General features: G+C 36.2%; 1 protein-coding gene across 1 annotated transcript in view; it reads right to left on the bottom strand.

Annotated features, from left to right (window-relative positions):
* Nucleotides 1-21,238, bottom strand: part of LOC127627256 (protoheme IX farnesyltransferase, mitochondrial-like) — a 65,900-nt gene extending 44,662 nt beyond the window's left edge. Inside the window, exons 1-4 of the mRNA XM_052103596.1 lie at nt 21,113-21,238; nt 20,308-20,447; nt 18,210-18,498; nt 15,459-15,583 (exon numbers count right to left, since the gene is read on the bottom strand). Coding sequence (XP_051959556.1) covers nt 15,459-15,583; nt 18,210-18,498; nt 20,308-20,447; nt 21,113-21,170 — 612 coding nt within the window. The 5' untranslated portion in view covers nt 21,171-21,238. The remainder of the gene's footprint in view (nt 1-15,458; nt 15,584-18,209; nt 18,499-20,307; nt 20,448-21,112) is intronic.
* Between the last annotated feature and the right edge of the window lie 1,617 nt (nt 21,239-22,855).

The following is a 22,855-nucleotide window of genomic DNA, read 5'->3' as shown; positions in this document are numbered from 1 at the left end:
GAACTGTTCACAAGCAAGACAAGACAAAACAGTTTGGCAAAATAAAAAAAAAATATAAAATGACATGTTGAAAGTTATATTTCTCACAAGTTTTAAGACTGTAATGATTAGATTAGATTTGATGATGAAATTCAATTAAATAAAAAAATATATATATATTAAAAGTTCTGGAAAATAATAATAATTATTAAACTATAATTACTCAAATAATCATTAAATAATGAAAAATAACTAAACTGGTGTGTTCAATAGCACATAATAATATTAGCATATTTTTGCTGTGGTATCGAATTTGGTATCGAGGGCCGTGAAATTTAACTTGTATCAGTACCGACAACTGAAATTTTGGTAACGTGACAACACTTGTGTCTGCCAACTTGAAACAGAAAGTACAACTGTAAGTGCTACAGGGTGAATCCCATGAAAATACATGTTCAGGTCACATGACAATAATAATAAAAAAAAAGCAAAAGGCTTTAAGGACCATTAAGAGAATATTCCAGGTTAAATACAAGAAAAGCTCAATTGGTAGCATCTGTGGCATAAAGCGGATTATAACACACACACAAGAAATAAATAAATACATTCAGAATAGTCCCTTCTATTCTTTAAAAAACAGAGAAAATCTGTGTTATAGGGAGGCATTGAAAATGGATGTGAATGGTACCAACCTGTAAACGTTAAAATGCTCGGTTTCAAAAGTATAACCACAAAACGTAAACAGTGTGTTTACATAATTTTTGTGTGATACAATTGCTTAAAGAATTTGTGTGTGTGTGTGTGTGTGTGTGTGTGTGTGTGTGTGTGTGTGTGTGTAGAATTATCGTGCATTTAGAAAACTATAAGCTTCACATTTATGCCTTTAAACCCTCCAAAATAATAATAATAGCTAAAAAAAAAAAAAACTATGTAAAACCATAATGGTACAAAGACATGCTTGTGGAGACAATTTTAAAATAGGCAGGTTTCTGAAAGAGTAATTCCAAAATGCAAAACACGTCTGAGACAAAAGCTGTTAGACCTTAATGACAGTCAGCAAAATATAAATAAACAAAGCTGCTCGTTCTTCTGAGAGATCAAGTTTTATGTTCCAATTTTATCTCTCACTCTGTTACAGTACATTGCTTCTGAAGCAGCTACGCATGCAAATATGGATTTTAAAAATGCATGGAAGTTACAAGCAGGCGACGATCATTCTACTGTCTATGTAAGACAAGATTAATGGTGAGATGCCTCCAGTCAGTAAGAGAAGCCTCATGGGATCGAGGGGGACTTCTATTCCCCTTATCTACAAGAACCCCCATGCAGAAAAAAAACTGTGCAGTCAGATATGAAGATCTGATTACTTGGTTTCCTTGTGATGGGTCCCGTTCTTGTTGATTCGATGACATTAGGTCATCACCGAACCAGGGCATTTTCTAGATGAATTTGGCATAGCATTGTAAAAGGGTGCATCATTATAGAAGACTGAATCTGCCAAAATAGGTAAAATATTCATGCCATGCAAATGAAAATCATAATGTTAGATGGATAAAAAGCAGTAACTTAATGTTATGACATGAAGATAAGCAGAACCAGATTTGAAAGGTACTTCCACAACTCTGATCAAATGCTGAACAAAATATGAATTATGTTTTATAGTGCCGTAAATTTCTTCAAAGGGTGATTTGATATGCTGCTTCTTGGAGTCACGCTTTTAAATTTGCATCTGAATTTTCTCTCGTGCACTCCTTAAATAAAGTGTAAGGTGAATCTCCTGAGGGTTTAGATCATCTTATATCAACTGGGAATTTCCAAGATCATTTGAATATGAGAAAACAACCCAGAATTAACCAAGAACGCATGTTTTAATGTTATTGAGATGATTAATGCCATTTAAAGGTCCAATCCAAACTGAAACTGCTCGGGTGGGCAAACCCAAAAGATTAAATGATCAAGCACAATTACTCACAAAATTAATTCCGCTCTTTGAATAATCAAGCACAATTACTTTCATATTTCATTCGCTCTTCATCTTCAACGCTGTAACCTGTTTGGCAAAAACGTTCAATCATATACGAACATTAATAGTGTAGTTACAGTAGTGTAAGCGGAAGTGGTTTCATCTTGCGTTCGGATTTTGATCCATGTAAATTCATACCTCTATATATCTGAGAAGATGTTCTAATAAAAGATAAAGAGAGCAGGCAGAATGAGAGAGAAAGCAACTACAACTTGAATAACTGACTAGTTTATTAGTGAGGTTGACTAGCAAATTTATACATTTTTAATAAACATTCTTATATTGTTGGCCAGTCAGCGCACTAAATGCCTCCCTAAGAAGTTGCATCTCTATTCGACTCCTTTAGAGCCTTGAAAATACACAACCTTCAACAAAAACGCACAATTATTGTTGGACTAAAAATATAGCCAAGTATGTAACTTTTTGGTGTCAAAATACTTTCTCCTATCCCAGCTTAACATGCAGACAACTATAATTAAGCCGTTAATACATAGGATAATTTTCTCGAAAACTGTAAGCACTGTCTTTCTGTGGCGCTATGACAATTTCTTTGTTTTGAGCGACCCACTCAGACCCACCTGACAACATTACTCAACCATTGGCGTGAGATGGGGGCTGGACCATCACTTTGTTTAACCAATGGTAGATGGGGGCGTATTCAGAAAGCTGCTTTGAATACACAGTTTTATTTTTGCAATTCCGTTTAGTGGCGCAGAACTTACATACTTCAGCTTTAATTGCCAGCCTAAACACGTAGACAGGCATTTTAGGCCAGTTTTTATGACCACGCCTATCTATCACAACAGAAAACATGACACAAAACCACCTCTGGAATACCAGGACAGCATTTACAAAAGCAACACTGAGGGAAATTCACACCTGGTGAAAATAAGGAAGTGTGATTGCTGGTGTTATTGTTGGCAAGAGGCTATGCAAGAAGTATTTTCTTTCCTGAGGCCCCTTAACCCGAATTATTTTCTAACTTTAGCTTATAAAAAATCCTCTTTGGACCCATTTATCTGATTAAGTGGAATTGAGGATAAAGTTTTGAAAGTAATCAACAAAACACCCATGGAGCACTATTTAGGTTGACCCCAAAATGACATCATTGCAACTGCAGATTAAGACATGGTAGAGTCAGATTTGTCATGCTGGGTTAATGTTCTATTCTTAAACAATTAAATATGTCAAATACTATTCTTATAACTAATACGTGTTGTTATAACCAGATTACTTTTTTTAACACAAAGGGAATCAGGGCAATCATGAGGCTACCCTGTGTTTTTATGCTGTTGATGGGATGCACGCTCATTTCATTACATCAACACAGGATCTATCCATCTATCTATCTATCTATCTATCTATCTATCTTAGCTGACAAATAGTGTTTTCCCTGTCTACCAATCACTGAGGGCAATTTAAAAGAGCGTGCTAATAAAACGTGACGTCATTCATAGCAACAAGGTCAACTCCACCTTACTCTTAAGATTCCATTAGTAAAACTTGCTCTTAGCAGTTTTATGAATAGTTTTTAAAAAAAAACTCCTAGCTAGGAACTCTTTGGTAAGATAAAAATCTTTGTGAATACGGCCTAGAGGTCTAATAAATTATTCCATGAGATATTATATGAAAGCATACGGTAAGGTTTGGTTTGAAACAAAACAAAATCTTTATTTAGAAAAAATAGTTATGCAGCATGTGCGAGATGGGGCTTTCAAGCGAAAACTCGTTTCGAGGAGGCTGAAGGTAGCTACCAGTACCGACACTCCCTTATATGCATATTACGCAGTCTGCGTAGTGCACCAACTCCCTAGGGGGGCACCATCTTACCCGAGTGAGGTACAAAAACTCCAAACCTTATTCAAGGACCCAAAAGCTATGGAGGACCAAACATGCAAAAATACATAAATAAATGTAATAATTAGAAAATAAATAAATGAATAAATGTCTTGATAAAACAAATATAATTAGTTTTTAATGAAAGTTATTACTGAATTTATTTTTGTATGACTTTCTCTTTTAATTTTCATTCTTTAAAACTTTTTTATTCTTATTATTTATTATTTCCCACATGTATTTATTTCTATATTTATATATTCCCACATTCATTTATTTTTGCATTTATTTTTACATTTCTGTCTCTTGTATGATAATGATGTGGGCAGGTCCTGCTTACCATTGATTTATCGTAGACTGAAGCGTGTGCTCGATTACTCTTGACTTGTGTTGATGTGACGTTAGGTCATAGTCATATTGTGTAAACTATAGTTATTTGTGGGGCTAAAAACCTAAGAGCTTAAGTCAATCCAAGATTTATTGGTTATACTACAATCACAAAATAAATGGGGAGCTGTTTCTTCAACAAATCCACAAAATGAGCAAGTTTCATAAATTATATGATTTAACCTTATTCTTTTCTTTTCTGTGTCTATAACTTCATATTTTGATGTCCGCAAATCCATACTATTGATTTATGTTATGATTGTTCATTGTAAAAGATACAACCATGCTTCATTTCACTGATCGTTTATGTATGCATGTATATATAAGTTCTGCAATAAAAAAAAATATATATATCTGACGCTTCATATATATCTAGAGAGTAGCGCAACTTGCGAAAGAAGTCGATAACCACGCATCAAATGACAATGTTTCATTTAGAGTAGAGGTGCTTATTGATGTTTTAGGAGAGCTGTATGCTGGTATGAATGTCAAAGCACATCCTGGATTGTTAAACTCTGCAAAACGTTCTCTGCATATTCAAAATCTGTGCGAGTCAGAGGGTGCTAAGGTGGGACGTTTGCTTCCGATAAGTACTATTGAGCTCTAAACCAATGATGCACTGGCGCTACGCAAGGACCGCCTCCCTCGTTTCCATGTTCCATGTATAAATAAATAAATAAATAAATAAATAATATATATATATATATATATATATATATATATATATATATATATATATATATATATATATATATATATGTGGGAATAAATAAATATAAAAATAAATGATTAAATAATTAAAAAGTTAAAAAGAACAAAAATAAAGTTAAAAATAAATATAGAAATTTAATAAATTTAATTAAAAACTAATTATATTTGTTTAATCAATTCTTTTTTTTAATTATTACATTTATTTATGCAGGTTTGGGCCTCCATAGAAAGCAGTCACGGAACACAGAAAATCGACTCACGCTCACCACACATCACATTTTGGACTGGTGCCAGTTCATAGCAGAGAGGGTTACCGGGTGCGATGCCAAATATAGAAACCAAGTGATCGACAGAATATCCCAATGTTCGTTGCAGCTGCTTAGGAAAAAAAACTCTGATTAACATAGAAAAGATAACTTTTATTACATGTCGTTTGGTGTCTGAGGAGGACACGGTGTGACTGTAGCTACCTTCAGCCCCATCTCTCTGTTTGATGGAGGACTCCGGTTCAAATAAAAAAGGCTGGACATTGAAATGCGTAAATTCTTCCATTACAAACTCAGACATGTTTCAAAGTTCTGTTCTCTGGTTTGTGTGAAGCGATGTTGTGTTTTCTGTTGTTAATATGTCTGGTAGTCCTGTTGAAGCCAAACAAAACTAGTTTTCACATGACAGCCCCATCTTGCACGTGATTCGTAGATTTCGGTTTGTTTCTCACCAAATCCAATCTAATTCCTTCAAGACATGAGTCAGATACAATAATTTACTAGACGTCTGAATTATACCTCTGTGTTCTTTTGAAGCCTGAAGAGGTGGTCACCATAAACTGCCATTGTATGACATCACAGAGAACAAAATATTTCCACAATTTCCCACTTTGTGTTAAGACAATGAAAGTCATATGGGGTTATAACAACAAAGGGGTGAGTAGTAAACAATGACTGAACTGTAATGTTTGGGTAAAATATCCCTTTTAATTACTTTGCTATGAAATCTGTACATTTTGAAAAACTTGTGATGAGCATACATTCATGGGGAACCACCAATATTGGCTTTTAGATGCAATTTTAAATTGTCTACTGTGTCTAAACAGACTATCTGCTAAAAGGACAATTAATAAAAAGTAATTACAAATGTGACTGGGGTAAAATAAATTAGAAAAGGGCAAGATATGTGTGTAAATTCGGCACAACTAGTCACCAAGCAGAATTGCACAAATAAACACATTGTTCTCAAACAGCTTTTTGAACACTCCCCCATCTGCTGTTGATCAAAACTAAACCGTATTGAAAAGCCTTAATCGAAGTCACAAAATACCTAACTTTGTGACATAGGAAGGTAAAACTGAACATTTAGTCCCTCTGCGAAATGCAGTATCAACTTTGGCTGGCTATTGTTAGGGGACTCTAGGTTTTTACAGCATTCCTGACAGTTTCCAAACAAGGTTACTCTGAAATAAGAAACCACAAAATTGCAATGTGACCTCAGGAAATACTCCAAGGACACAAAGACTAAAGGCTACAGCATGATTCCCAGGCCTGTCTCTCTCTCTTTTCTTCAAGGTAAATCTCATCACAAGTAAATACAAACAGAGACAAACTTGACTGGCTCCTGAGATTACCAAAATTAGCCGCTAAGTGTTTGATGTTCAATCCACAGAGCGCAAAGCTTAGTGGGATCCACCTTTACTTTGATTTGTTTGTCGATGTGATTAGTGGACTCTTCAAGCTTGAGAAGCTTGAATCTTTAACTTTGATCATGGAAAACCGCACACAGGGTGCAGAGATGCTTTAAAACTAAAGTAAAAAAAACTGGCACCACATCTAAGGATGTCATACTCTTCTTTTATTTTCCTCTCTGTAGTTATAAAAACCAAAAGGATGAGTTAAAGGTGGGGATCACTTACCAATAGGTATGGGTGTGCCCAAGAGCTGTCACATTACACAAGATGAGTCAGAACTGAGAGAATGAGATCAGAGAGTTGCTACAGCGACCATATGGCATGTGACTTGTGTCGTTGAATGCTCCATTTTTTATGAAACAAAAAGACAGCACTCTAATGGCTTAAATGGATATTTCATCCTAAAATGAAAACTCTCAACATTTACTCACCCTCATGTCATTACAAACCTGTATGACTTTGATGTAAGGGTCCATATGAATGAGAGTCTATTTACTTGCATTGTATGGAAAAAAAGATGTGATGAAAGCATGGTGATGAATGGTGACTGAGACTGTCAGTCACTTATGGGAAAAAAAAAAGTTGTACAGGTTTGGAACAACGCAAACATTTTGGCAAGTAAATGATGACCTTATTTTAATTTATGGGTGCACCATCCCTGTAAGACAATGCAATCAATGACTTTAGCCATACGTAATGAAGAACTGTGTCAGTGAGGTTTACGCAAAAGAAATCTGCCTTCATGCAGACTGCTAGCAGATACAATGACAATTACTTCACAGTATCCGTATACACACAGAGGTCTAAGGCTTCAAAAAGCGCTTGAGGCTTTGGGAACAAAGAGACAGACTGTATACAAGTCTCTTTTATTGTGTTGCACTGTATATGCAGTCTATTATTTGCAGAGTCTCACAATGTTAACAAATCTACCATCAAATACTTGGTGCAATTTACATCCAATAACTGTTTGAAAACATTTTAAAACTATTTACTTGCAAATAACAATACAATTTGCAATATGTTAACTTACATTTATATCTTTTCACTTCAATCAAAAAGTAACACACAGTGCATTCAAAGTATACACTTAATGAGTTTGGATGATCCTGGGAATCTAACCCATGGCTACACTATACTAGTTGAGCTACAGGACCAACTGTATATGTATATGTATGCATGCATATATATATATATAATATATATATATATATATATATATATATATATATATATATATATATATATAAAATCATGATGAATCAAAGTTTCCAAGATCTTTTGAGAAAAATATATAAAAATATATAAAATCAAATTCAAAACTTCCTCACAGAATGAAACTAAGCTTGCGCTGATATCACTGAATGTCTGCCATAAGAAACCTAAACCATTAACAAAATGATGAAAAAAAAAACAACAACTTTGCAATCATTTTAAATGGATATTTAGGGAGAAAAATCTACAAAAATGTAGGGCTGGTTAAAAATAGAAATTTCTTGATTAATCACAATCTTCATTTGAATGATTGTGATATAGATTGAAGATCAATCTTTTAATTTAAAGTAGTGAATATGTATAGTGAAAGACTCTTGTGCATTGGCTACCGCAAAATAGAGAGGAATACCCCTGATTGGATGGCTATTTTTCCACTCAGAAAAATTTGATGAATTTCTCCAAAATGACATTATCTTCAGAAAGCTGACTAACAGACTACATAATCATCAACAGGTGATCACACACACTGCATCTCTCTTTCTCTCGCTCACACACACGTTTCTCCAATATAACATGTTAGAAACAGCCCAAGCTGTGATTAAAGTAGTTCTGAAGTTATGTTTTTGAGAGGCTTGGGAGCATCATTTGAACCATTAAACCAGCAACAGCAGATTCTGATCTGTCGTGTAAGAAAATAGTTCCATGCACACATGCGTTTTTTCATTGAACTATTCATGTTCAGTTCATGTTCACTGAAATGTTGTATATAAGCAAAATATATATTTAAGCAATATCACCCATATGGCCCTAAATCAGAACTGCTGTGATTTACCTAAGGCACTTGGCCTGAGGCCGAATCACAACAGTGCTGATCTAAGGCCATATCGCACTCTTGCTCGTGTGATATTGCATATATAATATTAGGGCTGTCAAAGAAATGTAATCGAATTACTTACATGGTGTCCCGATTAATCGCATATACAAATATTTGCTGAAAAAGCCTTTGCCTTGCATTTCTCAGGAATCTTCCTTATTACGGTCCGGGGGCATTGCGATTAATTGTGTAAAAAATGTTTGTGCGTTAAAATATATATATATATATATATATAAGCAATATGTAGGGCTGGGTAAAAAATAAATAAATACATTCTCAGATTAACTGCAATCTTAATTTAAACAATCGTGATATCTTTTAAAATTTACTTCGGTTTTGGTTGTGTTGCTTATTACGTCTGCTAAACATATTGCAATTGAATTGTATAGTTTGGGCCATGTTGTTAATATTTAAAAAATATTTCACAATGTACCAAGTCAGACCTAAGTTAGACAGAAGTCCAGACATAATCCCTTTCCATAGTGAAACGTATAGAGTGAAGAGTCCCTGCAAATGTCAAGTGCTAGCCACAAGAAAGTAAGCTCCACGGCCTATGAATTAAATGTCCTCTGAAGCAACAGGAAGCCTATTTGTTTCAAGCTGAACCTCTAGAAATGTTTGCGGAAGTCACAAGGCCATCTAGACAGTACGGAGCAAAGCAAACCAACATATACATCAGAAATACCAAATCCTACTTAAATACGTTTGTGTCTCTCAAACTGATTTACATAAAACCAATGCCTGGTATCTGTGTTCCAACATCCCTGTTGGCATATATGACCACACCTGATTGAAAGGACTGTTTTAAGTATTCCATCCTGCTCACTGTTTCTGCTCAATTAGAACTTCAAAGACAGCACATCAAACGCAACAAATTCAGAGGGCCCACCTGTCTGCCTTCACTCGCAATGTATTCAGCCATTACCTTAGCTAAAAACTGCAATTTAATCAATCATCATATACAATTCAAGTGGACTGGATGCTAACATTTAATCTTTTACTCATACAGCTCATGTTGATATCCATTAAACAGAAAAATGACATGTTTGCATGAAATGTTTATCATATCGCAGTTCAAAATCACAATGGCAATAATCGTAAATAGGGCTTTTAGACCAAATATGTATGAGTGAATATAACATTTGATTGTACAAATCAGAGAGCCACTTAAAAAAAAAAAAAAGACACCTTCCTTGCATGTTGCCAAGGTATCCCAGGTCTTTTAATACAAAAAAAAAAAATCTATTAGTTAATATGTCAGCCTCCACCTGTTCCTTAGAAATTCAAATATCATTCACAGAACAACCTACTCGACAGAAAATCAGTTTGGCTTCAAAAGAGTACACTAAGAGACGGCCCTCTTGTCAGTAGTCAAAACCCTGTGACTGGTAAGAGCTCACTTAATCATCCGTCCTCATCCTCCTTGACTTATCTGCTGCTTTTGACACAGTGAACAACCAGTTTCTCTTGTCCACTCTCGCTGACTTGGGCATCACAGGAACTACGCTTTGATGGTTTGAGTCATAGGCAGATCCTTCAAGGCTTTTCCTACCACTGCTACGCAGATGATATACAGCTCTACCTGTCATTCCAGCCAGACAACCCCACCATCTCTGCTCACATCTCTGCCTGCCTCTCTGAGATTTCAGCTTGGTTGAAGGAATGTCACCTTGAGCTCAATCTGGCCAACACAGAACTCCTTGTGATCCCAGCCACATGTTGACCACAACCTCACGGTTCAACTATACTAATGCCAGCCAGGACACCTCGGAAACTGCAACCAGCTTAACTTCACTCCTCACAATTTATTAACTGCCGGGTCTTGCAGGTTCACACTTTACAAAATTAGGAAAATCAGACCTTTCCTGTCAGAATATGCTGTAAAGCTCCAGATCCAAGCTCTGGTCAACTCTAGAATTGACTACTGTAATACCATGTTTTACAGCCTCCCAACTAGCACGAATAAGCCACTGCAGATAATCCAGAATGCAGCAGCGTGTTTTGTCTTCAGTCAGACAAAGAGGGGACATGACACCTCGCTATTGATTGCACTCCCTTGGCTACCTGATGCTGCCCGCATCAAATTCAAGGCTTTGACTCAGGCCTTCACCACAGCCTGTGGAACAGCACCATCTAATTCACTCCTCCAGCTCTATGTCCCAACTTGCTCTCGGAGTCAATGAGCGAGGGGCACCTGGTGGTCCCATCGCATAGAGACACAAAGTCTGTTTCACGATCGTTCTCTTTCTCTGTGGTGGAATGAGCTTCCAACCTCCACACAATCTGCTGAAACCATCTCAACATTCAAGAACCAGCTGAAAACATCTGTTAGGGAGCACTTAACCAATCCACACTAAATGCAGTTGATATCTAACTAATATATATATATATATATATATACCTTGTATGTCTCTTCTACGCTAGCTTCTATACTATTCAAACCACACTGAGAGCTTCTGATATATTGTTGACTTTTGTATGACAAATTACTTGCTACACTTTGGATAAAAGTGTCAGCTAAATGACTAAATATAAATGTAAACATCTTTGGAATCTGGGTATGTTACAGAAAAGTGTTAGCAATAAGTCATAAGCCAATGGCCTATGAAGAAACCTATTCATGCCCAATCTGTGAAGCAAATATTTGCTCATTCATTTCCACACCATCTAGGCCACCGACTCAAAACAAGGTCAGGTAAAAGAGTAACAACACAGTAATGTGTAGTTTCATTACAGAGACACCATTTCCACTTAAGGTCAAAGAGGGTAGAGGAGAGTTAAAAACAGTTCGGCAGGTGAGCTCACACCCATCAGGGCTCGAATCAGTGGTGTTATCATGACCTTCTCCAAATCCAGGCCATCACCAACTACAGGACAACATCAGTTGCCTGTGACAAAGATGCCTCCCTTCCAGATGCGCTGAACGACTTCTACGCTCGGTTTGAAGTGCAGAACGACGTGATGGCGAGGAAGTCCACCCCTCCTCCCAACGACCAGGTGCTCTGTCTTACCACGGCAGATGTGAGGAAAACTCTACGTAGAGTCAACCCACAGAAGGCTGCTGGACCAGACAACATTCCTGGCAGAGTGCTCAGAGGATGTGCAGACCAGCTAGCAGATGTTCTTACCGACATCTTCAACATCTCTCTGAGCAGCGCCGTTGTTCCAACGTGCTTCAAGGCCACCACCATCATCCCCATGCCAAAGAAGTCTTCAGTGTCCTGCCTCAGCGACCACCGTCCCGTCGCACTTACACCCATCATCATGAAGTGCTTCGAGAGGCTCGTCATGAGGCAGATTAAGACCCAGCTGCCCCCCTCACTAGACCCACTGCAGTTTGCGTATGGTTCAAACCGTTCAGCGGACGATGCCATCACCACAACCCTCCATCTGGCCCTCACCCACCTAGACAATAAGGACTCATACGTTCGAATGCTGTTCATAGATTTCAGCTCAGCATTCAACACAATCATTCCCCAGCACCTGATTGGAAAGCTGAACCTGCTGGGCCTGGACACCTCCCTCTGCAACTGGATCCTGGACTTCCTGACTGGGAGACCTCAGTCAGTCCGGATCGGGAACAGCATCTCCACCACCACCACACTGAGCACTGGGGCCCCCAGGGCTGTGTGCTCAGTCCACTGCTGTTCACTCTGCTGACTCACGACTGTGCAGCAATGCACAGCTCAAATCACATCATCAAGTTCGCCGATGACACGACCGTGGTGGGTCTCATCAGCAAGAACAACGAGTCAGCATACAGAGAGGAGGTGCAGCGGCTGACGAACTGGTGTAGAGCCAACAACCTGTCCCTGAATGTCAACAAAACAAAAGAGATGGTTGTTGACTTTAGGAGAGCACAAGGTGAACACACTCCGCTGAACATCGACGGCTCCTCTGTGGAGATCGTCAAGAGCACCAAATTTCTTGGTGTTCACCTGGCGGAGAACCTCACCTGGTCCCTCAACACCAGCTCTATCACCAAGAAAGCCCAGCAGCGTCTCTACTTTCTTCGAAGGCTGAGGAAAGCACATCTCCCAACCCCCATCCTCACTACATTCTATAGAGAGACTATTGAGAGCATCCTGAGCAGCTGCATCACTGCCTGGTTTGGGACTTGCACCGTTTCGGACCGCAAAGCCCTGCAGAGGATAGTGAGGACAGCTGAGAAGATCATTGGGGTCTCTCTTCCCTCCATCAAAGACATTTACAAAAAACACTGTATCCATAAAGCAACCAGCATTGTGGATGACCCCACATACCCCTCACACAAACTCTTTACCCTCCTCCCGTCTGGCAAGAGGTACCGAAGCATTCGGGCCCTCATGGCCAGACTGTGTAACAGCTTCTTCCCCAAGCCATCAGACTTCTCAATACTCAGAGACTGGTTTGACACACACGTGTCCTGAGTTGCACTTTAATAACTGTCACTTTATAACTGTCTGCTACCTCAATAACTGCTATGTGCATAGAACATTATCTCATAGTATGTTATGTTTACATTTTTAGAAACTGTCATCTTTTTGCACTACTGCGTACTGGTCGGCGCTGCACTGTCTATTGTCCTGTTCATTGTCAGTAATTTGTTGTACTGTCCTGTACTTTTTGCACATGTTTGCACGTGCACTTTATATAGGTATATATAGGTAGTTTATATAGGTATTTTATTTCGTTGTGTTGTCTCATGTGGTCCTATGTTGGTCCTTTGTTGTTTTTATGTAGCACCATGGTCCTGGAGGAACGTTGTCTCGTTTTGCTGTGTACTGTACTAACTGTATATGGTTGAAACGACAATAAAAACCACTTGACTTGACTTGACTTGACTAAAGGCCACACCTGCATTTTGGTGGAGTTTATGGTGTTGTAGCCATACCAGCCATCCATTTGGCTAATTGTCTCGAGTCACGAAGAGCATTTCGGCAAAACAACGAACTCTGCTTTGAGCATTATGCTGATTACTGCTGGAGTAAATCAGAACACGTATACAATGTACATCTCCCACTCTGTTTCTTCTCTTGCTTGGCAAAAGCTTTCATCTGAAAAGCATCAAGAGCTAATCTGCTCTAATGCATTTTTTAGATACACAGCAGGAGTGGAATGCAAAAGACTCCAAATGTGTCCTACAATTGGCTCACTTAAGCACTGATTTCTTTTCCCTCTCTAAAAGAAAGTGCACTGTGAGAGCCCATATCGAGTGTTTGTGTTGGTGTTCATGCAATGCACGGTGGAACTCTGCTGCCAACAGTGCAATGAGACTTCATCCATCTAGCTGTACACAGCAAAACAATAGAAAAATCAACAGACCGCCAAGTAGGCAATTACTCTAGCTGGACTGCACTTGCAAAGTCAAGGATAAAACAAAAAAACAAATGGGTAATGGACTTGTAATGACCTACAATTGGATTTGTGTTGTCTGCTGTGGTACTGCAACATTACTTATATCATGTAGTCAGACATAATCCCTTAGTCATATAATTATTAAATAAATGTCTAAAACTGCATTGTTAGACAGATAATAAACCAAGCTAAAAGGTGCTAGTACATTTGTTTTACTATACATCACTGCTAATGGTCAGCCCATATGGGTTTTTCATTGGCCAAAGCAGATACTGATATCTAAAGAGCTGACTCAAAAAAAGACATCAATTATATATTTAATACATTTACTCAAACTTAACTCCACAATGGTAAACTTCAAATGAGAAGGCTGTCAGTAGATTCTGGAACTGACATAGGCAGGGGATTTATAATGTTTCTGTTAACGTTTCTCGAAAATGGTTCTTGGCCAAGGTCCATAATCTTAAAATATATCCTCTGTTTGAAGAAGATTGTAATGATTTTAATGTTGTAATGATTGTAAAGATATGCATCTGAAATTTTGTGAACATGCAATTTGTCATAATAAAATAAAAATATTTTTAAAATCAAATTTAATAAGACCTTTTTTAAGATCTTAACAGTTCAAATACTGTATCTCCATACCACAACAAACCCACTAAAATATAAAAACAATTTTAAATTACTCACATTTTCCACAAATTAAAATGGGTTTATGTACCATTATAAAAATAAATACATTTCAGAGGTCAACCAATAATGGATTTTTGCTGATACAATGATGCGTTGAAAGAAAGACAACCAATCTGCCAATAGTTGGGGGGTTTTCATAGCACAGTACTTTTTGTTACCAGGGAATCTTATTTTGAAATGTAAGCTCAGTCAAAAAGATAAGGGAAATAATCTGCAATAATCTGCAACGTTTTACAATATAAACAATTAAAAGTAAGCATTGTCATTTTCCTATTCATCATCAACAATTGATCATTAATAATTGCTTTCCGATAAAAATATTTCCGATATGGCTTAATGATTGCGGACTACTCTGCAAAAGCATGAAAAACTCACAAGCCCCCACGTGCTTGGAGAAAATACAACAGTGCTGCTTTTTCACTCTGAAGGATGCAGTGCAGGCATTTATTCAATTAAATGTAATGATCAACGGGAACCCTAAATATTGCCAGATTAATACATTTTGGCAAAGTTAGCAGTATATTAGTCAAGGCACTCACATCTAAAATGAATCATAAATGTGCAGCTTAAAAAAACATTTAAGAACACACACAAATTAAAGTGGTCTCACATTTGCTGGCTTGCGCCAGCTGGGTGTCAGAGTGTCTGGCTCATTTGATGTGTTTGGTTCAGTCACGTTGTGCAGAGTGTGTAGTTATTTTATGAAGTTGCTTGCTGTGACTGACCTGATTGATGGAATTGGCTGTACAGGAAGATAGACCGGTTCCGACTGCAGCCATCATAAAAGTGATGGGGTCGAAAGGCACCGGAGCCATGGCATAGCCAGCAGCTGCCGTAGTAACCACAAGAGCTGCAGTCGAAAAGAGAAGGTGATGTTAAAAAATAGTTTATTGACAGAGCTGAAACAGTTTCTTGAGATAATTAAATTTAAATTACAAAAAATGAATGAGCACTAGCATCAGAAAATGCAGTCAACATGGGTGTGAATATTTTCTTGTTAGAAGTTAGCCAGCATTTCACATAGAAAAAGAAACTTTTCGATTGTTTCCCCTGCAGCAAAAAGCAAAAAACACATTCCAATGTTTATTGAAAAAAACAAAAACAATTTTATATATATATATATATATATATACAGTGCCCTCCACAATTATTGGCACCCCTGTTTAAGATGTGGTCAAGGACTTCTAAAAATTCTCCTTTTTTTTTTTAAACAACATAGAACCCAAAGGCAAAAAAAGAGAAAAATCCAACCTTTTATTTAAGTACATTACTTTGGTGGTAAAAAAAAACTTGAAATCATGTGTCCCACAATTATTGGCACCCCTAACAATTCCGCTGAAAACTTTAATAGATTTTTTTTTAAATATATTTTTCTGTAGTTGCTAAAGTTGATCAGGGTATCTAGGAACTTTTAATTAGTAATTCATGACTTCCTGTTTCCCTGGGGTATAAATTGCATTTGGGTTCTATGTTGTTTAAAAAAAAAAAAAAAAAGGAGAATTTTTAGAAGTCCTCTACCACATCTTAAACAGGGGTGCCAATAATTGTGGAGGGCACTGTGTATATATATATATATATATATATATATATATACAAAACTGAAAAGACAAACCAATATTCATTAGAAATTGGAGCCCTAAAATTAAAGCTTCTCCAGTCAATTTGTTCAATAATAAATAAAGGGTTAAAAACAAGATCTGACACTTTTAACAATTTCTGTGTTACTCAAAGTTATCAGATGGCTTTAAAAGATAAGCATATGAGTTGTAGACTACTTTCATGGTGTTTTTTTGTTTTGTTTATGTTGTCATTTTTAAAACTTGACAATGTCCGGTCTCTTTCACTTTAACGGTATATAAAAGAGTACAAGAGATAATCTGCTTAACTACTTTCTAGTGGTCGACCAATATGGGTTTTTAATTGGCCGATGCCGATATCCAGAGAGCAGGGTGGATGATCAACATATCACACAATTTAATATAGTATAACATTGCTAAAAAAAAAAAAAACATTATTTAGCATTATTTATTCAATTTTACACAATTTATTTTTGTGTAAAAAAGAATCTTTAAAAAATGATGTTACATTCTAAATGGTATATAGCAGTTTCTTCTGATTTCTGTTTAGTTTAATAATATTTTAGTAATTTATTTGCACATGAATAAACATATAATATATTAGGAAGAAGTAAATAACTGTGCACATAGTGCTCCATCAACCATGGATGGCATGTGCGCATTAGTAATCGCATTTTCTCACAAAATACAAAATCAAACCCATTGTACATACAGTGCATAGTGAATATTTACTCTTGGTGCACGTGAAGCACTTTTACATTAAGGTTGCACTTGCGTGATCGTAAGGATACAGTGCAAGCAGTAATCTCCTTACAGTTTAAATGGGATGAATAACCTACTTGGACTTTTCCCGGTGGGCCGGTCAACCACCCCACTCGCCGCTACTACCGATTAGCGGTAGAGCTGAGCGAAACGGGCTCTCCCGCGCGAGAGTTGTTGTAAATAGGAAAACAATGTGTCATTCATATTGGTAATTACATTATTTTTAATCTAAACAACAGCATTCTTATTGCATTGCAATTAGAAACACTAAATGAAGAAACTATGATTGGTCATTTACATGTTCTCAGCGCCCTCCGGTACTACAAAACAAATAAAAAGAATATGCCAAATGGAAAAATGTATCGGCCAATGCCAATAATTAAAAAATTCAGAATATCAGCTGATTTCTTGGCATTGGTGATATATCAGTCGGCCACTAATTTTTCAATAAGTCTGTCAACTGAACTGTCAGAATGATGTTGGCTAGACGTACATTTAGCTAGTGTGAAAAATTCTGGGTGAAAATGTGTGACATTTTGTGGAATAGATTTAGAAATGTTGAGTTGAGAGTATACGTTAATATATATGGCAACACTTTACAATAAGGTTTTATTCATTAACCTGAGTTAACTACATTAGTTAACATGAACAAACGTTTTTCAGCACTTACTGATTTTGGTTGATGTTAATTAATGCATTCTAAATAAACAGGGACTAACAATGAACAATTGTATCTTTATAAATTAAAATTAATGAAGATTGATGTAAAAAAGACATTCATTGTGTGTTCATTATAGCCAATGCATTTACTAATGTTAAACATAACCTTATTGTAAAGTGTAACCAGAAATACATTCATTCTTGGCAAAAGAGACTGATTCTCAAATAAAATATCTGCATGAATTATCAGAATGATTATTCACAAATATAAAAAGATGAAATGTTTGAAAGATTAATACATTAAAGATTTTAATCCATAAAAATAATAAGCATAAAATAATCAGACTACTCAGCGCTTAGTGTTTTTTAAACAGTGAGGCATCATAACTTTCCCTGAACTTTAGAGTTTAGCTTTGATTACTTCCAAATATAATATGCACAACAGCCTTGTTTAAATGCATCACTACCATATCATACCCGTTAGTTTGAGTTTGGAGAGTCGTGCGTAGATCCCTGGCAAATCACTGTATTCTACCCTCAGCTCCTTCCACTGTCGGGCATCTAAGCGTGCCTCCCTTACCGCCTCTGGTTCACTCTGGATGTTCTGTGGGTCACATGGCTGCACCACAGTACCAGACTTGGGCTTTATGTCTGGAATTTGCTGAACCTGTCTTTTAACCGAATCATCTCGCTCATCCAGAACAGAGGTAACAGGCTCCTGCTTGTGTCTCAGTCTCTGACACAGACCATCGCTACTCTTAACATACTGTGAGGACAAAGACGGATAGTTTAAAATCTGCAAACAGAAATGCTTTTTCATATCATGCAGTTGTAAGGATCATTTAATAATTTAATCATTTTCAAACAGGCATAATGGATTTGCATATCCAAAATTTGTTAAAGGAGCGTAAAGGAAAAACGAAACAATGATAGTAACCTATGTCTTTAGTTATGAGTGCATAATTGGTAATGGTCAATTTAAATACGTAAAAGATAATGTTAGTCAGCCAGTCATTATCACAAATCACTGTTGGAGACGGGATAATCAGGATTTGTTTTTAATTATTAGTATTAATCTGATGGGGTTTATTTTGCAACATCGATGTGCTAATTATGGCATGCATGCAAATAAATAAATGGACGTGAAATATTGATTATATTGAGTTTAAATAATTTTTATTATGCAGGGCTTGCAATAAGGATGACATCCAATTACGGGCCAGTTGACAGAACGGTTCCTTGCCCTATCAGGCATGTGCTGCGTTGCTGTAAAATGTTACATTTGTTGAACTTGTGCATATTTTGTATGCCTTGCAACTTAAACATTTGAATTTCTGTGATGTATTGAACTGATGCCTCCAAGACTATCACAAGTCATTATCACAATTTCAACAAAACCTCAGGAGGCACTTGTGATAGTCTTGTTGAAATTGTGATAATGACTTGTGATAGTCTTGTTGAAATTGTGATAATGACTTGTGATAGTCTTGTTGAAATTGTGAAAATGACTTGTGATAGTCTTGTTGAAATTGTGATAATGACTTGTGATAGTCTTGTTGAAATTGTGATAATGACTTGTGATAGTCTTGTTGAAATTGTGATAATGACTTGTGATAGTCTTGTTGAAATTGTGATAATGACTTGTGATAGTCTTGTTGAAATTGTGATAATGACTTGTGATAGTCTTGTTGAAATTGTGAAAATGACTTGTGATAGTCTTGTTGAAATTGTGATAATGACTTGTGATAGTCTTGTTGAAATTGTGATAATGACTTGTGATAGTCTTGTTGAAATTGTGAAAATGACTTGTGATAGTCTTGTTGAAATTGTGATAATGACTTGTGATAGTCTTGTTGAAATTGTGATAATGACTTGTGATAGTCTTGTTGAAATTGTGATAATGACTTGTGATAGTCTTGTTGAAATTGAGATAATGACTTGTGATAGTCTTGTTGAAATTGTGATAATGACTTGTGATAGTCTTGGAGGCATCAGTTAGAATGGGTTGAAAATAATTTAAAAAGAAATCAGAAATGTTTTACTTTGTATGCCATCGTTGTCCACTAATTTACTTTAAAAATATAGATATTATTCATGGCACATACACAAACATTGCTAGAAAAAAATAATAATAATAATAATAATAATATAAATATTTTTTTATATAAAATAAAAATAATAATAACAACATTTTGCTAAAACAAATTATAATATTTTTCTGTGGTGGGGCCAGTGAAAATGTTGGCAAGAGGACAAAAAAATAAATAAAAATCTAAAACAAATCCTTAACAATGAGCCATGTTTTGTGAGAAGACATAGGATGCAGAGTGATATGAGACTCTACAGGAGAGTAACGCAACAGTCAATTGTACAGTTTATCAATCATTTGACAACAAAATGCCACGAATGACCAGTCAGAATCAACTATACCAGAGAGCTGTGTAATAAATAGCTATCAAATATTTATATAAAACACCGGGTAAACCCATCTACTCACATGAAAAGTTGAGCAGAATTGTCTCATTCAGCGATATTATAACGGACTATGCACACACAATAGCAGTATTGTATATACCTGTCTCTTCAGGAAGCAGAAGTGCTGGAATGTGATCCATTCTGCTTGATTCTTTCTGCAGAACCGAATCAAACTCCTGGCACTCAGGTGACTCCTAGATTGATTTGCAATGTGCTTCAGCTGCAAGCTGACAACCAAACCTTCAACAGGAGAAGACATCACTCAATAATGCATCTAAATAATAACATCCATGTGAAGTCATACCAAACAAGATTTGACATCACATATCCTGTTTTAAGATATCTACAATATCCACGTCATGTAGTTACAACAGTTCAGTTAATCAAAGACGATTTTACAAACGATATTGGATGTGCTCTTTCAAAACATGATCTTTAAATAGTCACGAATGCAGATAACGTCCATGTGACGTCATACCAAAACACGATTTGACGTGGAATTGCATAATATCATGTTTTAAGACATTGGCAATATGCATGTCTGTAATTACTGCAGTTATGTCAATCAAAGGATTATATATACAATATATTAAGATGCTAACCTCATATATTACATATCATAATAAAATGTCCTATGGTGGTGAATATGCGTTGTATGATTTGCACAACCACATCCACAAGCAAAAAGCATAGAGCAGAAATGTTTATGACCACATCAATGAAGTGCTTTATTTAAACGTTCATTAAAAAAAAAAATTATGTGAAAAGTGTTGATTCTTTAAGGTCATTCTGCTGAAGTAGCGGTTCAGTGGCTAGGCTAACCGGCTAGCTCTCTTTCCAATATTTCATCGCGGAACAAATTTAAACCCCAATACATTTCATTTGCACAATATAATTATGAATACCATCGCGTAGTAGGTATTTCCAAACTCCCGTCAGTCTGCTACATGGTGTTTTGAACATGTTCTTAAAGCGAACAATCGGTTCCCGGTAAGTCCCCTTCACATGCTGTAGCGCGCCATCTTGACCTCCATTTTGTAAGGGAAGTGTTTGCGTGATGTTTTTCCTGTTTCACTTGTACCACTTGCACTACAATCACGTTACGTTCGTGTAAATCAACTGCCTAACTGAACTGATATTTATATTAAATAATACACCAATTAAGTGAAACACATATACTACTTTATTGTTTAGCTAAATGAAAAACAACTGGAAATGAATGCTAGTTTTTTTATTTATATTTTGCCAGCAACTGTGATCAAATTGACAAGTATTTTTTTGAGTAGGTGTTTTTTATGTTTCACAACTGTCTTGAATTACAATATTTTAATTTATATATATATATATATATATATATATATATATATATATATATATATATATATATATATATATATATATATATAAACTATATATATATATATAGTTTTTTGTTGTTGTTGTTGTTAAGATTTGAGGGATATGCCTACACAGAAATATTGAGAGTACCCTGAGAAATATTAACTGGAGTAAAAAGTGTGAAAAGTCCTGGTTTTCGCTCTCCATCCTTTCTTTAAATTGCATTGCTCTACAGGGCCCATATCTGAAATCTATGCCACCAGGCAACTCTTAAAATTCACAGATAAATTTGTACAGCAGATGGGATATCTACAATAACTCATCTAATTCAGTAGCTGTCCTTTTGCCTCTCTGCCCTTCCCTGTCCTCTGTGGAGCCTCTCTGCCTTTCCCTGTTATTTATGTTTTGATCATGCTGATGGCCACAGCTGGCATGGGCTAATATCTCATTGCACCCTTTTATGTCCGATTCATAACTAAACGATACAGTAGCTTGTAATATCTGATAACCCAATATTAAAAGATAGCCCATCACAGGCTTGTGGTGGTCCATTGCTCTGAAAGGATATATATATATATATATATATATATATATATATATATATATATATATATATATATATAACTCTCAACTAAGTAGATACATTTCCTTTTTATCAGTAAATACACAGCAGTTCCTTGATGATCTTGGATATATTCTGGCCTGATGTTTCTTACAAGGCATTCAAACTCATTTCACAGATTCATCTCTTTCATTATGGCTGCTTCCTGGCCAGCACCTCCCAGCTTCTCCTAGTAGATTACATGATCTAATCTCACCCCCCTATCCAGCTGCAGCCCTGATAAATGTCAACAATGCCCAGCAGTATGTTCTAACAACCACAGATCTGAAGAGTTGTGCAACAAGTCAGTACTGTAGCTTTGACCCAGTTAACATTTTGAGGATGGTGTGATTTAGGTGTGATAGTTCACAGAAAAATGGAAATTATCTATTAATTTACTCACTTTCATGCCATCACAGATGTGTATGAATTTCTGTCTTCTGCTGAAAACAAACAAATATTTTTTGAATAATATTTTAGCTCTGTAGGTACATACAATGCAAGTGAATGGTGGCCAGACATTTCAAGGTCCAACAATCACATGAAGGCAGCATAAAAGTAATCCATATGACTCCAGTGGTTTAAATATGTCTTCTGAAGCGATGCAATTACTTTGGGTGTGAAAAAAAAAATCAATATTTTAATCCTTTTTTACAATAAATCTCCACTTTCACTTTCAGAATGTGAAAATTAACGTGGAGATTTATAG

Source organism: Xyrauchen texanus, chromosome 33 (assembly GCF_025860055.1).
Source record: "Xyrauchen texanus isolate HMW12.3.18 chromosome 33, RBS_HiC_50CHRs, whole genome shotgun sequence".
NCBI classification, from domain to species: Eukaryota; Metazoa; Chordata; class Actinopteri; order Cypriniformes; family Catostomidae; genus Xyrauchen; species Xyrauchen texanus.
Note: the sequence above shows the minus strand (reverse complement) of the source record. Positions and strands in the feature narration are given on the sequence as shown.